The following is an 18,467-nucleotide window of genomic DNA, read 5'->3' as shown; positions in this document are numbered from 1 at the left end:
AAGTGGAGCACAAAGATATTAGCTCTATTGAGCGCTAACACAGCTCAAGTTACATCCATAGCGCTCTTATTCTTGCACCCATATTACAAGTTAAAAATTAAGTTATTGCTTGATCGAAAGCCTCAGGTGTGCTAACATCTATTCTGGAGGTCGCTAAGTCCCTCTCCCGATAGACTTCTATGGGGAGTACTACAAAACTGTTCTGGCTTTTGTTTGAGTGGTAACTCAAAGGTACATTAAGCCAAAGTTGTCTTAAGCAATTTTTTTAAATAGCATTGTTGTTCACTCAAAATTTGTTTAATTACTATTTTATATATATATTTTTTTGAGTGCTGAACAATGCAGGGTGTTTAAGTGGGGAAGTGTATAATATATATGTGTGTGTATGAATATATACATGAATGTATATGTATGTGTGCACATATATACATACACATTTATATACACATATATATACATACAAACACACGCACACACTCACACACATATATACTGTATATATATTTTATATATATATATATATATATATATATATATATATATATATATATATATAACATTTTTGCATAGGATAGGAAATTAGTACTTTTGAGACATGTAGGATTTTAATCTCAGATTTTTATCTCCACCATAATTTTAATAAATTTATATATATATATATATATATATATATATATATATATATATATTCTTAGCATGGGTCCGCAATCTGGGCCTAAATGGGCAACATGTAAAAAGATAACTGTCGAAATGTATTATATAACCAATATATCTGTACACAATATATCTGATTTAAATGCATTACAATTTGAAAATATATTAGAGTAGAATTGATGAAGATAGAGAGCGGCTATAGGCTTTCTCTCTTCAAAATAAAGCACAATTGTTTCCTTACACTCACCTGTTTAAATTGGGACTGTGTAAATACTTTATTTCTTCTTAATGTTGTCAATATTGTGCAAAGTACATTTTCAATAAATAACCCTAATATATGTTGGATTGTTATATAAGCAATAGGCACATAATCAACATTTTTATAAAATGAACTATGTATACAGATGCAGTTATTCTGTTTCTGGCATTCTGTACCTGGCTGCTGCTTTTATAGTAAAGGGGTTTTATGACTTTTCAACCTGCCATCACTAGTCTAAGGATCCAATCCAGATTCACAATGTACTGGGCAATGAAACTAGCTTCACACTTATATCACCCTAGAGGATAAAACAGCTGCACTTTGCTAGTTATTTGTTGATGGATATAAACTGGCTAAATTAGCATCAACAAAAAGGGACAAATTATTTAACTATTGTATGATTCATATTTAACCATGTTGACCCCAGCAAGAAGCATTCTTCAGAAAATAATGGACTTTCTTAAATATTACATTCAGTCAGGCGTTTCAATTAAACGACTTGTAATTACAGTATGTTTTCTTCTGTCTTACAATAAATTAACATACTTGAATTTTTTTTAATATGTTAACACCTTGTTTGCTGCACTTGTTTTTCAAGAATTAAACTTTGATCATATCAGCTGAGGCTAATTATGAGCAGATATGTAACAGGGTTAGGCTTGTAAAGCCTGCCAGGTGCACTCTCAATTCGCAGAATTGGGAAAAATCTTAATTATCAGAGTTACATTACAGGAAAAGTGGCAAAACAAATAATGAAACTATATTGCAAAGATGTTTTACAAAACATCAAAAATAGATTACGAAGTACAATTACACTCATAAAAACACTAATAAAAATGAGCAAAAAAACATTATAAGAGCTCAAAGATATGAGGTCTCAGGTGTTACAAAATGAAGCAGGCAAAGGGATTTAACATTGAGATACATACATATACATTTCTAAATATATATATATATATATATATATATATATATATATATATATATATATATATATATATATGTATGTATATTTATATGTTTTATGTGTGTAAATATGTATTTATGTGTGTGTGTGCATATATATATATATATATTTTATGTGTGTAAATATGTATTTATGTGTGTATATATATATATATATATATATATATATATATTTTATGTGTGTAAATATGTATTTATGTGTGTGTGTATATATATATATATATATGTTTTATGTGTGTAAATATGTATTTATGTGTGTGTGTATATATATATATATATATATATATATATATGTTTTATGTGTGTAAATATATATTTATTTATAGACATATATAAGTTCATTGGAGCCCATTGCAGTCAAGTAGATGAAAACATGTAAAAACATATTTATGCGATATTCATATTTAGTATAGTGTTATATTGTGTATTTACTGTAAATATTTCACATTCCAATGGTCTGCACATAGCAGAATCTGTTCTATTTATTTATAAATAGATATTTCTATATATCTGTATTCATCCATACTTAAATATAATCATGTACTCATAGGTATAAATGTATATTTTTTTCCAAAATACCATCAGAGATATGTAGGAATATGTATTTATGATTAAATAAAACATATTCTTCTATTTGAAGAATAATGGAATGTGAAATATTAATATTTTAATGTCGGGTTAGGGCACTTGAGAACATGCGATCAAGTTTTGCTCCACTGACTTCTATGGGGAAATACATTAACCCGCATGCGATATCCTAACTTCAGCTTTTTGCGCGCAAGCAAAAATATTTTACTTTCAACATGTAGTGCTACCCGAAGCGAGCAAAAAGCTTACTTCTAGTTAGAGCGGGAGCGTTAAATACCGATCCACATGTAATCCGGCCCCCAATGAGCACACACTAACCTCTATTTTTTTTAAGAAGATTATCATCAGTTTGGGTCAACTGTTTTAAAAAGCGTCATCATTCCTGTTCTACTGAATTGGAATATTAAAACAAAAATCACCTGAGCTTCACACATAAATTCTTATAGAATGGAATTGTTTGATACACATGTGGGTACAAACATTATTTTCAACATAAAGACTATGTAGTAAATGTATTACACTGTATTTGCCGCTTCTGAGGTTTTGAGTTGCAGGCTTACATGAGTGAGCTTAAAGCCCAAATGTAATAGAAGAAGAAACCCAATTTTTTTCTTTCATGATTCAGACAGAGCAAACAGCTTTTAACAACTTTCCAATTTGCTTCTATTATCTAATTTGCCTAATTTTCTTGTTATCATTTGTTAAAGAATCAGCAATGCACTACTGGGAACAAGCTGAACACATTAGGTTAGTCATATATGTGTAGCCACCAATCAACAGCTAGCGCTAATAGTGCATTTCTGATCTTGAATCTAACTAGGTATGCTGTTCAATAAAAGATAGTAAGAGAACAGCACAAATAAGATAATATAAATAAAGTGAAAAGATGTTTCTCTTTCTGAAGCATGAAAGTTTCATTTTGACTTTACTGTCCCTTTAAGAAGCAGTTCCCCAAACAAGTGAGTTCAGGATGATTGACACTCACTGCTCTTGAATGATTGGTTGCACGAGAGTAGGAGGTGGGAATGCATGTCATTTTAAACAACTTTCTTATTTACTTCTAGTATCAGATTTGTTGAATTCTCTTGGCATCCTTTGATGAAGCTTAAAGGGACACTGAACCCAAAATGTTTCTATCGTGATTCAGACAGAGCATGCAATTTTAAGCAACTTTCTAATTTACTCCTATTAAATTCTTTTCATTCTCTTGGTATCTTTATTTGAAATGCAAGAATGTAAGTTTTTTGGTGATCACACTATGTTGTTCTTGCTGATTGGTGGGTAAATTCACCCACCAATAAACAAGTGCTTTCCATGGTTCTGAAGAAAAAAATAGCTTAAATGCCTTATTTTTCAAATAAAGAAAGCAAGAGAATGAAGAAAAATTGATAATAGGAGTAAATTAGAAAGTTGTTTAAAATTGCATGCTCTATCTGAATCACAAAATAAAAAAATTGGGGGGGCGGAGCCAACGAGCAGCAGGATAAGACGCAGAACCCTGAAGCTCCTGACAATAAACTTAAAAATGTATATTAAATTGGGATAAAAGTATTCCAAGGACACACTATCTTACCAGCAAAAGCACCTTATATGATGCTAGCACCCTGTAGCAGCTGAAAAATGTCTAAGAAACCTTTACATTTCCCTACCAAACACATCATAGAGCAAACGGCCACGAAGCTTGAGACTCGCTACCTGGAGCTAAGCCTCTCCTGTGGTCAGAGGATTCAAGGTAACGACTGCACAGTTTTATTCCTACAATATTTAAAAGACTCAAGGTATAAATTGTGATGACGACCCTTAGCCTTAACAACTAACGCAGCACCTCTCTTATTCTGTGAAGTATGGCGACTTTCGCCGCCATATTGGAAGAAATCAGCTCGCTGCTGCGGGAACACCGACTTGCCTTTCTGGAGCATATGCAAGTGGCATTTACATCCCTAAGTCCCAGCTCAATCGGAGTACATGGTGGGGGTGGCGGGGTGGTTGGATCCCGGCCATTGCTATCTGCCGCCCCCGAAATTATTAGTCTGCCTACAATAGAAAAACAAGCCACGTGGGAGTAGCAGCAGATCGCAGTCTCAGCTTTTCTTAAGAAGCCGATCCATACCACTTTACAGGCTCAGACTCCCAGTGGGCATCCTATCCTTTGTTCGGACCAGCCATCTGCCCCATCTGTCACTGGATGGTCGCCAGATAAGAAGCCTGACCTGCTGGGTCCTGCGGTTGGCGTGTTGCTGTCACGGGCTTGCGGGGGACAGACAAGGAAAAGACAGTTGGTTTTATCATCCATCGAACCCCGGCCCCCCAAAGCGGCTTTTACCGATCTACAGATCGTTTGCTCTCTGTTAGCCTCCTTACTATACCGCATCCCCTTTTGGAACAGGCTGCCTTTACAGTGGGACCCTGGAGGCTTGCAGCAATGGCTTCATTGGGAGAAGGGCCCTGGAATTTGACACTCCAGATTCATTGAACCTTAGGAAAGGCATTGGTTAATTTGGCCATCGCTGCAGTGTCCCCATCAGAGGAAACACCTCTGGCCACAGAGAATTAAGATGTATATTAGCCCAAGTTTGGCCATCACATTTGCGCTTACTGCAGGGGACTTTTTTACAGTTGAAGAGACATTTTATGTACTAGATCCATAAAACTATTGCTTGGACAGACTGTTTGGAGCTGGTGATGTGCAGTGCTACATATGGTTGACACAGTTTTCCCTTTATAACTGAGCATCAGGTTTCTCCCTACTATTGTGACTGCCTTTAGACCTCTGCTTATACATTTTCAGTGCCACCTGGTTGTACTTTGGGAAAGCCACTTTTACTGGGTCTATGAACTGTTTTGTTATTATGATTACGGTACCCTGTTTAGGGTAATATTTTTAACATTGGTATCTTGCATGTTGCTAATCACCACACTCATCTGATTGTTAAGTTGGCAGCGCTATAGACATTGTAGTTGGACATCTACAGTCTTTGCCACATTTGTTTTGTTGTTAACAGTGAATATGCTAAAACAATTTGTTATTAATGTACTACTCTATAATGTGTGGTTAAAGTTAGCACTAAGTTTATGTTTTATGCTACATACGAATCCCCATTAAGGTCACTATATAGCTATCTCCAGTTTAAAACTAGCAGCCTACATTGATACTCACTTATTCTAGACAAGCCACATGTGATATAGTTTAGCATGTTGAACAATATTGTTCAGCCAAGCGCTGTCCCCTTTGCCTAATTATGTTCTAGCTGTACCATGGTTACTAGTATGAGAACTTTTTCCATAGTAGGAGAAGCCCAGGTTTCCACTAATTTTTTTCTTGGTTATTCCTCCCGCTTTTCCTACCCCTAAAGTATACAATGAGGTGTACATATATCTATGTAAAGGTATGTTATATTGAGCTCCAGTGTTTTACATGAATGATGTCAATGTGCATAGCGATCTATTATGTTGTTAACGAGGATCCAGCTACCTGTACATGGATCGTTTGTAGGGGTATATGTATTCTTACTCCCTCTCATTCCCTTCAAAGCTCATGGATACCATAGAGTCTGATTTGTTGTTCCCTACCATTCTGAATTCTCCTAAGGCTTGGGTGTCTGCGGCCGAGATACCTGAACCTTTACATGTTTACCCCCATAGTTGGGATTGGCAACCCATACATAAGTAGGAGAACAAATAAACAGCACTATAAAACTAATGTCCATCATCAGGTATCTGTACAAGCCCCCGCAATTAGCCCCAGATTATTGCTCATCATCCAGATCTATATACCGCTATGTGTATTAAGGCAGGCTGGTCCTGCACTATGCGCAGTTACCCTACTCATGATACCAAAGCCAAGCTATATAACTCTCGCCAAATTTAGTCATTAAGATTTATTGGGCTCTGGTATGTTAGGTTCTACACTGGTACAATGTGCATTTAGTCCCCTTTACATATACCCTAACGACCCATATGTCTGGGAGGCTCCCTACTTAGATGCGGTGCCTAGCTTTATCTAAGCATGCTTTTTTTGAATTTTAATATTGCAGTTACCCTGACCTTTCTTGAAAGACATGGCTCCTGAACATATTTGGCTTATCTTACTCAATTTACCACCTCCTCCCCCCCCCCCTCCCCTCCCCTCTCTTCATAATACACTCCCTTGATTGGGAGAATTAACTATGCCGTTTCTCTTACTTATACCGCACCCTAACCACCCTCTTCATGAGCATATCTTGCAGCATAAATTTCTAGTGACAGTATTTCCCCCTTTTCAATCCTAGCTATGAAAATAATAAAAATTCTGAGGTTTCATCGTTGAGATCCATAAGTGGTCTCCTCTAAATCAAATAGCCCTCTGGAAAGCTTATTGTACTACGAGATATGGGGTCCTGGAGAGGCCTCTTTAATGGAATAGAGGGCTTAGTTCTTTCTGTTGGCATGTTCCTTTTAAAATTGTTCCATCTTCGGCAGCAAACCCATAACACACTAACGTTTTCTATATAGTCAGAAGATATTGCTCACTGTATGTGTTACTATAATATTTGACTTAAGGTTAGCATTTCTGTTATAATTATATGATATAACTTGTTATGCACATTTTTGAAATGCAACTATATGATGCTGTAATGCTTATTATATATGCCATTTTCTTTTTCCTCAATAAAAATATTTAAAAAAAAAATAAAAATAAAAAATTGGGTTCAGTGTCCCTTTAAACATAGGTGGATTCATAGGACTTTCTGGAGATTGTAAGTGTAGTTTATGTTATGGTAGCAGTGTTTGCACCTTTGTGCACATTTCTGAAGTCCTATGAGATCACCTAGGTTTACTCTTCAACAAAGGATGTCAAGAGAATAATTAATTTTTGATAACAGAAGTAAATTAGGAAGATGTCTAAAACTGCATGTTGTGTTTGAATAATGAACGTTTAATTTTGACTTTACTGTCCTAAGTGTAGGTAAGTTTTTTTTTTTTACAATACACTAGAAATAACAGTGATTTGCATTCATTGCCATTTAACAGTGAAATCTAATGTTGTATTTCTTATCCAGCTTTGTCACAGAAATCCAAAGTTTGTATGGATTAGATGCATTGCACATTTAAATCTGGATCTTTATTTAAATCCAAAACAAAGTGTTCAGTTCACATTTAATTGTCAGCCTGTGCTTTTCCATCTGTACCAGAAACTGTAGTTAAGAATGTCACACTTAAACATGCACCTAATTCATTGCCATAAACAAACTGAATAATGTTTGTACAAGATTTTTTAGATTCCCACAAGATTTTGTTTTTCACAGCTAGAAATGTACTTACCAGGTGTGTCTGTCCCAAAGGCTTTAAAATCTAGTGTAAGAGGTGGTCTCCAAGGATATGTTTCCAAAAGACCATCCAACACACCTCTGCAAGATAAAGCACAGATGAGCCATATACACAGTTTACTTGTTAAAACACATTCATTTATGGCAACAACAACAAAAACGCATCTGTACTTTACAAATGGTTAGTCATAATTACCTGTTTCTCCCAGGGTCTCGAAATCCTTTTGCAAAAGGGTTTCTGTCAATTTTCAGCTTGGTTATCTATAAATAATAATAATTTGTAATTACCATTGTATAATGATCATAATTTATTACAAACACTTTATATACACTTTATAAAGTCGTAAAATGAATTTTATATATGCATAGTGTATATATAAGCAATTAAGTAATACATTGTAAAATATTTATAAAATATTTAAATCGTCATTTTGTTTGCAGAATTTGCAGTCTAGAGACATAAATAATTCTCAAATTATACTTATTATTAATTATACTATAAAACATGTTTACAAAATGATTGCATTTAGGCATTTAAGGCTAATTATAAGTTAGCACAAAATGAAAGCAAAGGGTTGTCAGTAATTAATGCGATTCACTTAAAGAAAAATGTATCAAGATTGTAGGAGGACAAATACTCAAGTAGAGAAACCGTCCACCTGCAATTGCCACTTGCAAAGCCGGGTCACGTGGCAAAATGTAACTGCGCAAGAGCTCTCTTGTGCAATGCTGCCCCTGCTCTTATGCAACATATTGTACAAGAGCAGGGCACATCAATCATTCGAACAAGTGACTGTGATTGCAGGCTGTGAATGCAGCTTGAAAAATGTTCCGCTAAGGAGAGGCAGTTGTAGCAAGAAAACTATAAAATTAACAGGTGTCAGAAGGTGTGCAGGTGTCTGGTAAACCCACTCACCACCTACAATATTTAATATTTGAGGATAAGAGATCCAGCAAGCCCAAAAGAGGGAGTAAGCACAGAAAAAACCTCTGTAGACCATTGTCAAAGATGTGTAAGAAAAGTAATATTATCTAATAAAGTTTTCAAACTTATAGGTAATCCCCAGAAGAGGAAGATTCAGCAAGATAGATTCACAAATCTCAGCACATGCAATACATTGATAAAAGGAAAATTATTTGGTATTGAAAGGGAAATATGTGTCCTTTTTGCTGATTCACATACTAAAAGCAGAAAAAAACTCTCTCTGGTTGATGGGCTACAAACAAATATCAGATAGATCTGAGGAACTTTAAGAGCACCAGGATGACCCACTAATTTGGCTTCATATCTGTAATAAATCCACCATCAGAGCAAAGATTAATAGAAATGGAAAGCCCTTGCGTGAACCAAATAATATTTTGAAGAAATGATCCCAAAGATTTGTATTAAAAAAGCCAAGGATGAAGAGGAGGTTTGAGCTAACATATATTAATTCCTAATCGAATGTATACTGTAAAACCTAATGAATGTAGCTCTGGATTGCTACTGACGGGGTAGCCATCCTGTGTATTAAACATCAACTAAGTCTCCTAGAAATGCAGTGGAAATGCACTAGCAACTAAAGGCAATGATGATAGATAGATAGATAGATAGATAGATAGATTTGTGGTTGATTGATTAATATCTAAACCATGGAAATATACACACATATACAGATGGCTCTGAGCCATACTTTCTGTTTATTTTCCCCTCATTGTGATGACCCACAGGATTAATCAATACAGTTGATGGCAGAGGTTAAGAAAGAGCTTTCTAAAACATAATTATATGACGGTTGCTGATTTAGGGCTTGAATATAAAAACTGTCTACCATGGATGTATATGTCTCTTCTTCACACTAAGAATCCTGCTTAGTGAGGTAAATAGCTCTCAAGTTACAATTTTCATTTATAATATTCCTTAAAGTGATGGTAAATCCTAGTGTTTGTGAAACGCTAGGATATACCATTGGAACAAATAAAGGGGACTTTTAGTCATGAACTATAAAATACTTCATGCTGAAAGTTCCTTTATTTGTTTGAAGCGTTCGCCACACTGAGCTCATTAGGCAGCCCGCGGCAGAACTCTATTTTGCTGTGAGGTGACGTTTCCACCTATTCGGAAAATAGCCGTTCGGTCCAACTGGCATCAAGCCAGATATCCCACAATGGCTATTGGCTAAGAGGTTGAAATGTCACCTCAGTGCAGCAAACGCTTCAAACAAATAAAGAAACTTTTTGCATGATGTATTTTATACTTCATGACTGAAAGTTCCAATGGTAAATCTTAACGTTTCACAAACGCTAGGATTTACCATAACTTTAAGGGACCTTGCAGTGCTAACAAGTCTTTGTTAGATAATCTCATCACAGCAAAGAGCTTTAGAGAATTGGGCTCTTACAAATATATGTTTGCTTCTAATAGAATTTCTATTTTCCATTTGCTGTAAATTGCCTGGAATTTCAAGGTAGGACATTTGAGCAAACAGATGGGTAAACTATAAATAGATAGATAGATAGATAGATAGATAGAGTCATTTAATTCCTCTTACAATAAATATATTTAAAATAGATTAGCAGGAAAGCGGATTTCCAATTTTTCCCAATAGCATAATGATCCCACTCACCTGTTGATTTTGGTAAGCTGTAACTGTGGTAAATTCAGTTTCCTTAAAAGAAAATGTTTTAACCCCTTCAGCTGGCAGTGACTGTATCTGAGATAAGTCAAATCTGGAGTCTTGGACTATAACATGCACACGAGGCTTGTACTTATGCATGGACTGCAGAATAATCTAAAAATAAAAGTCTGTGTTAGGTAAAATTCATACTCCAGTTAGGTCAGCATTGTCACTGTTATGACGTGTTATTTATAAAACTTCAATATATATGGGATTAAATCATTCTAACAGGCCCATTTATCAAGCTCCGTACAGAGCTTGAAAGGCCGTGTTGCTGGCGAGTCTTCAGACTCGCCAGAAACACAACTTATGAAGCAGCGGTCACAAAGACCGCTGCTCTATAACCCAGGAATCGGGTTGATTGACACCTCCCTGCTGGCGGCCGATTGGCCACGAGTCAGCAGGGGGCGGCGTTGCACCAGCAGCTCTTGTGAGCTGCTGGTGCAATGTTAAATGCGGAGAGCGTATTGCTCTCCGCATTTAGCGAGGTCTTGCGGACCTGATCGGCAGTGTCGGATCAGGTCCGCAAGACCTTTGATAAATGGGCCTGTAAAAATGTGTTTTGTCTGAAAACATTTATCTCCATATTTGCTTAATATGTATTTTATCACTATGGAAAATACTGAAAGATTGTATCTCTATAAAAAGGAGATTATAAAGAATAACTTATATCATAGCTCCTTATTAGTGGCAATATAGCAAAATTAGTGATAATATCCCAATATGATATTATATCTGTGTGTTAAGCAAGCTTTAAAAGTTAAAGCAACATTCCAGACAAATTTGGAATCCACATGGATGAATTTCAGTTTTCAATAGAAGCATTTTTATAATATAAATGTATTAGCAACAATGCTTCTAATAAAAGCTATAGCTGTTTCAAAAGTGTATTTAAGTATGCACTGTGCACCAGCATTTTAAACACAGCCCTTGCTCAGAAAGTCTAAGATGCTTTTATCATCTGGTAATGATTCAATTAGTTAATTGCTGACATTATTAAAGCCCCACAGGTGTACTGAGCAGCTGCAGTACTTAAAATGCTGGTGCACTGAGAATATTTAGTTATGCTTCACATGCACGTGCAGAGAAAAATGTTGACACTAAAACAGTGATAACTTTTACTAGAAGCATTTTTGCCAATACATGTACTGTATATTGCAATTGTGTTTCTATCCATATATGTAATTCAATTATGTGCATTTAAATTTTGACTGGAATGTTCCTTTAAATGTTGATATACAAATAGTAATAACTTTTGAACAGAGGAACACCCTTGGCAGAAATCTGTTCTCTAGGTCACCCACATTTTGAACATTTTAATTAATTTGGTTTTATTTGAAAGTTATTCATGTGTGAAAAACTATCAGCTAGATTATGAGTTTTGCGTTATGACTCAAAAAGTATCGTTATGGACCATAACGATGCTTTTTCCCTAACGCGGCTATTACAAGTCTTGTCAGAATAGGTGTACCGCACACCTGTTTGGCCGTCACGCAATGTCAGTACCGCACTTTTAAAAAAGTCCTTTTTCAATGGGACTCCCATACCGCCGGTATTACGAGTTTGCCTGGGAGGCCAAAAAGTGAGCGGTACACCCTATAACCACAAGATCCGTACCGCCATCTAAAGTCAGTATTTATGAGTTTTATGCTACAAAGCTGTACCATAAAACTCATAACAAAAGTGTTACAAAGTGCACTAAACACCCATAAACTACCTATTAACCCCTAAACCGAGGCCCTCCCGCATCGCAAACACTATAATAAATGTATTAACCCATAATCTGTCGCTCCGGACCTCGCCACCACTGAAAAAATTTATTAACCCCTATTCCGCCGGTACCCGACATCGTCGCCACTATAATAAACCTATTAACCCCTAAACCCACACCCTCCCGCATTGCAAACACTATTTAAACATTATTAACCCCTAATCTGCCGTCTGCCCACAGCCGCTATAATAAACCTAATAACCACTAAACCGCAAGCCCCCCACAACAAAATAAACTAAATTAAACTATTAACCCCTAAACCTCTGGCCTCCCACATCACTACATAAATATATTAACCCCTAAACCTAACCCTAACGTAACCCTAAGTCTAAATCTAACCCTAACACCCCCTGACTTAAATATAATTTAAAAAATCTAAATAAAACTTACAATTATTACATAAATAATTCCTATTTAAAACTAAATACTTACCTATAAAATAAAGTTAAATTGTAGTTAGCTTAGGTTTTATTTTTATTTCACAGGTAAGTTTGTATTTATTTTAACTAGGTAGACTAGTTATTAAATAGTTATTAACTATTTACTAACTAACTAGCTAGAATAAATACAAACTTACCTGTGAAATAAAACCTAACCTGCCTTACACTAAAACCTAACATTACAATCAAATAAAATAAAATAAATTCAATTAATCAAATACAGTTATCTAAATTACAAAAAAAATAACCACTAAATTACACAAAATAAAAAACGAAATGATCAAAAATAAAAACGAATTACTCCTAATCTAATAGCCCTATCAAAATAAAAAGTCCCCCCAAAATAAAAAAAACCCTAGCCTACACTAAACTGCCAATGGCCCTTAAAAGGGCCTTTTGTGGGTCATTGCCCCAAAGAAATCAGCTCTTTTACCTGTAAAAAAAAATACAAACTACCCCCCAACAGTTAAACCCACCACCCACACAACCAAACCCCCCAAATAAAAACATATCTAAATAAACCTAAGCTAACCATTGCCCTGAAAAGGGCATTTGGATGGGCATTGCCCTTAAAAGGGCATTTAGCTCTTTTACATTGCCCAAACCCTAAGCTAAAATAAACCCTTAAAAAAAACAAACACTAACCTCCGACGATCCACTTACAGTTTTCGAAGACCGGACATCCATCCTCATCCAGCCGGCAGAAGTCTTCATCCAAGCGGGCAGAAGTCCTCTTCAAAGCAGGCAGAAGTGTTCATCCAAGCGGCCAGAAGTCCTCATCAAAGCCGGCAGAAGTCTTCATCCAAGCGGGCAGAAGTCCTCATCGAATTCGGCAGAAGTCTTCATTCAAGCGGGCAGAAGTCTTCATCCAGACGGCATCTTCTATCTTCATCCATCCGGCGTGGAGCGGCTCCATCTTCAAGACATCCGGCACGGAGCATCCTCTTCTTACGATTGCCGCTGGAAAATGAAGGTTCCCTTTAAGTGACATCATCCAAGATGACGTCCTTTACATTCCCAATGGCTGATAGAATTCTATCAGCCAATAGGAATTGAAGGGGAAAAAATCATATTGGCTGTTGCAATCAGCCAATAGGATTGAGTTTTTATCCTATTGGCTGATCCAATCAGCCAATAGGATAGAGCTTGCATTCTATTGGCTATAAACTGTAAGTGGATCGTCGGGAGTTAGTGTTTTTTTAAGGGTTTATTGGGTGGGTTTTATTTTTAGCTTAGGGTTTGGGCAATGTAAAAGAGCTAAATCCCCTTTTAAGGGCAATGCCCATCCAAATGCCCTTTTCAGGGCAATGGTTAGCTTAGGTTTATTTAGATAGGGTTTTTATTTGGGGGGTTTGGTTGTGTGGGTGGTGGATTGTACTGTTGGGGGGTTGTTTGTATTTTTTTTTACAGGTAAAAGAGCTGATTTCTTTGGGGCAATGCCCCACAAAAGTCCCTTTTAAGAGCCATTGGCAGTTTAGTGTAGGCTTCGTTTTTTATTTAGTGTAATTTAGTGTTTATTTTTTATTTTTTTGTAATTTAGATAATTGTATTTGATTAATTTAATTTATTTTATTTGATTGTAATGTTAGGTTTTAGTGTAAGGCAGGTTAGGTTTTATTTCACAGGTAAGTTGGTATTTATTTTAGCTAGGTAGTTATTAAATAGTCAATAACTATTTATTAACTAGTCTACCTAGTTAAAATAAATACAAACTTACCTGTGAAATAAAAAAAAAAAACTAAGCTTACTGCAATGTAACTATTAGTTATTTTGTAGCTAGCTTAGGTTTTATTTTATAGGAAAGTATTTCGTTTTAAATAGGAATTATTTAGGTAATAATTGTAAGTTTTATTTAGATTTATTTTAATTATATTTAGGTTAGGGTTATGCTTAGGGTTAGGGTTACGTTAGGGTTAGGTTTAGGGGTTAATATATTTATGTAGTGTTAGTGATGTGGGAGGCCAGAGGTTTAGGGGTTAATAACTTTAGTATAGTGGCGGCTACATTGGGGGCGGCAGATTAGGGGCTAATAAGTGTAGGCAGGGACAAAACTACAGGGGGTGCAGAGGTCGCAATTGTGACTGGCCCAGCTTAAGAATTGTATTTATTTTTTTTACAATAAAAAACGTTGACCTGCCACTGCCTGCACTGATATCATGTGAGTGTGACATGATGCTTCACTAGTGTCTCTGACTACAGGGGTTAGTGCTTCTGTTTTACCCATTGGTGTTTATGTGTGTGTGTATGTATGTGACTGTGTGTGTATTTATGCATGTATGTATGTGTGTATGTTTGAGGAACCAGCAAATTACAGACCTTGTTACTACAGCATGGGGGAGGGGGGGTAAACAGTGTCAGTCTATACAGTACCACTATATACAGTATGGGGGGGCTGGACCATGTCACAGACTACTGTGGTCACTTTATAAAGTACTGGGGCAGGTAGGGTCAGGCCAGCCATCTCACCGGCAGATTACAGACTGTGTCATCTCACAGACTGTGGGTACAGGGTACCTCCTTTTGCATACATGTAATCTGATTCACATTTTTTTTCTGTGTTTTAATTATAATATTAATATATATATATATATATATATATATCAAATTCACTTTTTTATGGGGGGTGGGGGAGGCCCTTCTTAGGTTCTTGCACCTGGGCCCTGTGGTTTCTAGTTACGCCTCTGAGTGTAGGTAGGTGGCGGCGATATTAGGGCCAGCAGATTAGGGGTTAATAACTGTAATGTAGGTGGTGTTGATGTTGGGGCAGCAGATTAGGGGTTAATAACTTATGTAGGTTGCTGCGATGTCGGGGGCGGCAGATTAGGGGTGTTCAGACGTGGTTTTTATGTTAGGGTGTTAGGTTTAAACGTAACTTTTTCTTTCCCCATAGACATCAATGGGGCTACGTTTGCGTTACGGAGCTTTTCATTCCATGATTGCAGGTGTTAGGCTTTTTTTTAGCCGATTCTCCCCATTGATGTCTATGGGGAAATTGTGCACAAGTACGTCAAAGCAGCGCTTGTATTTGGGTGAGGTATGGAGCTCAACGCCACCATATAGCCTGCACAAGCCGGGTTTTTCAAAACATGTAATAGCAGCGCTATAGGGAGGTTAAATACCGCCGGTCGTTAATTTCCCTGTAGCGCTCAAAACTCGTAATCTAGCTGTATATTTTTTAACAGAGAGACAAAAGCAAATCTTTTATGAAAATATAGCAGACAGCTGCACAAAATTTTAATGAAATTTAGTAGACTAGTTATTGTATAAAGTATTCCTTTGTTGGTTTTTGAAAAATATACATAGTTTTGAAGATCTAAAGCTTTAAATTTGTACTGAAATAATATTTTGTTTAAACAAAAATAAAGCACAAAGAACACAACTCTGATTCAAGGTACTAGGATTTATTGGAAGCAGTCACACAATGCACATGCATTTACTAGGGTGCTGTATATCATATGTGCCTCAAAACAACAAGCTGACCTCTGTTCACACAAGTCTCTGCACAGTAATGTCCGTATCTTGAAAAACAAAATGTAGCAGCGCCACTAATGACTTCATCTTTAAAGGGACACTCAACCCAAATTTTTTCTTTCATGATTCAGATAGAGCATGAAATTTTAAGCAACTTTCTAATTTACTCCGATTATCCATTTTTCTTTGTTCCCTTGCTATCTTTATTTTAAAAGCAGGAATGTAAATCTTAGCAGCCAGCCCATTTTAGGTTCGGCACCATGGATAGTGCTTGCTTATTGGAGGCTTACATTTACCCACCAATAAGCAAGCATAACCCAGGTTTTCAACTAAAAATGGGCCTCCTCGTATGCATCGCATTCCTGCTTTTGTAAATAAAGATAGCAAGAGAACGAAGAAAAATTGATAATAGGAGTAAATTAGAAAGTTGCTTAAAATTGCATGCTCTATCTGAATCATGAAAGAAAAAATCTGGGTTTAGTGTCCCTTTAATATCAGACCAAATACGTCATAAAAGTTAGACAATGTTTTGGGCCTCCACCTTTATCATATATATGATGCAGAACCTGTAGTCCGGAAATACCAATACATGATAGTGCTGGCACTCAAATATAGTAAAATTCAAAGTCTCCAAGGTATAGTAAAAAGTCACAGTCCAAATCTTCCAATATAAAAAAATGCAAAATATTTACTGCCAGAGCTCACATAAAAAGGCTCAAAGACGATTACATTCAATGATGCTCCCAATTACTCTAAATGAGTTCCACAAAAGATCCCTGTAAAAAATGAAAATGTACAAATACAGTTTGCAAAAGTGCTCCCCTATAAGAGACACACTCACCAGATAGCCCAATAGCCTAAGCGATTCGACCGAGAGGTCTTTGACAATGCTGTCTTCTTTTTTTGACCGTCTTAAAGGGACATTCCAGTCAAAATTGAAATGCACATAGATTCAGTACTTCTTTGAAAAGAAACATATTTGCAATATACCTGTATTAGCAAAAATGCTTCTAGTAAAAGTCATCACGGTTTTAGTGTTAACATTTTTCTCTGCACGTGCATGTGAAGCATAGCTAGATATTGTCACTGCACCCACATGTTAAATACTGCAGCTGCTTAGGTCATCAGTGGGGCTTGTATCATGTCGGCAATTAACAAATTGAGTCATTACCAGATGGTACAAGCACCTTAGGCTCTCTGAGCAAGTGCTGTGTTTAAAATGCTGGTGCACGGTGCATATTTAAATACACTTTTGAAACAGCTATAGCTTTTATTAGAAGCATTTTTGCTAATGCATGTATATTACAAAATTGCTTCTGTTCAATACTGAAATGCATCCATGTGGTTTTCAATTTTGGCTGGAATATCCTTTTAACTATAGGGGAGAACTTTTGCAAACTGTGATGCAATCAGTGGGCGGAGCTTGGCAGCCATTTCAAAGTGGCCAGAAACAATATTTATTTTAGAATATTTTTGCAGAAGGCTATTTGCAGCTTAATCTAAGGTAATACTTTAAGATGTCTAAGGTGTAGACTGTCCCTTTAATCATTTAAGAGCCAGGAGGAGGTCACTATGTGTTAAAATAATAAAAAAATAAAAAAATAGGATGGAGAGGAAAAAAAGAAAAGAAAATAGAAATTTGAAAATTAGTTTCTGTATCCCTTTGCCCTTCAAAACATTTTCTTCTTCTTGCATTAATATTATTATCATTTACAACAACAGGTAGCAGCCCACAAACATCAAGGGCGCGATCCGATATAGATCGCAGTTTGCGGCGCAAGCGAGGGAACCCGCGTCGCCCGCAGTTTCAGCTCGCAACTCGAGCCATCCAATATGCGGCGCCGTCACTTGCTAAAGTGGCGCAAGTCTCACAAACCAGCGATGTCCAGAAATCTGCGTAAGTACAGATTTTTGGAGTCGCCAGTGACTTGCGCCACGTTAGAAACTGCCGACGCCTATAAAACCTGACTAAAGTCTAAATCACCCGCACTGTCTAACACGCCTCCTAAACATAGCCCGACACGGCTAACCCTCTATCTGCTATCCCCCCTCACTAGACTAACAATAAAAAAAGTTATTAACCCCTAAACCGCCGCTCCCGTACCCCGCCGCAACCTAATAAAGTTATTAACCCCTAAACCGCCGCTCCCATACCCCGCCGCCAGCTATATTAAATCTATAACCCCCTAAAGTGAGCCCCTAACACCGCCGCCATCTATATTAAAATTATTAACCCCTAATCTAATCCCCCTATACCGCCGCCAGCTATATTAATATTATTAACCCCTAATGTAAGCCCCTTACACCGCCGCCATCTCTATTAAAATGATTAACCCCTAATTTAATCTACCTACC

The 18,467-nt window shown here is 36.5% G+C and overlaps 1 protein-coding gene across 1 annotated transcript in view; it reads right to left on the bottom strand.

Annotated features, from left to right (window-relative positions):
- The window catches only part of TBX22 (T-box transcription factor 22), a 77,591-nt gene that overhangs the window by 10,536 nt on the left and 48,588 nt on the right, over positions 1–18,467 (bottom strand). Inside the window, exons 6-8 of the mRNA XM_053691969.1 lie at positions 10,380–10,544; positions 7,970–8,034; positions 7,769–7,854 (exon numbers count right to left, since the gene is read on the bottom strand). Of these exons, the coding sequence (XP_053547944.1) occupies positions 7,769–7,854; positions 7,970–8,034; positions 10,380–10,544 (316 nt within the window). The remainder of the gene's footprint in view (positions 1–7,768; positions 7,855–7,969; positions 8,035–10,379; positions 10,545–18,467) is intronic.

The sequence above is a fragment of the Bombina bombina genome, chromosome 1, assembly GCF_027579735.1.
Source record: "Bombina bombina isolate aBomBom1 chromosome 1, aBomBom1.pri, whole genome shotgun sequence".
In the NCBI taxonomy this organism is placed as follows: Eukaryota; Metazoa; Chordata; class Amphibia; order Anura; family Bombinatoridae; genus Bombina; species Bombina bombina.
Note: the sequence above shows the minus strand (reverse complement) of the source record. Positions and strands in the feature narration are given on the sequence as shown.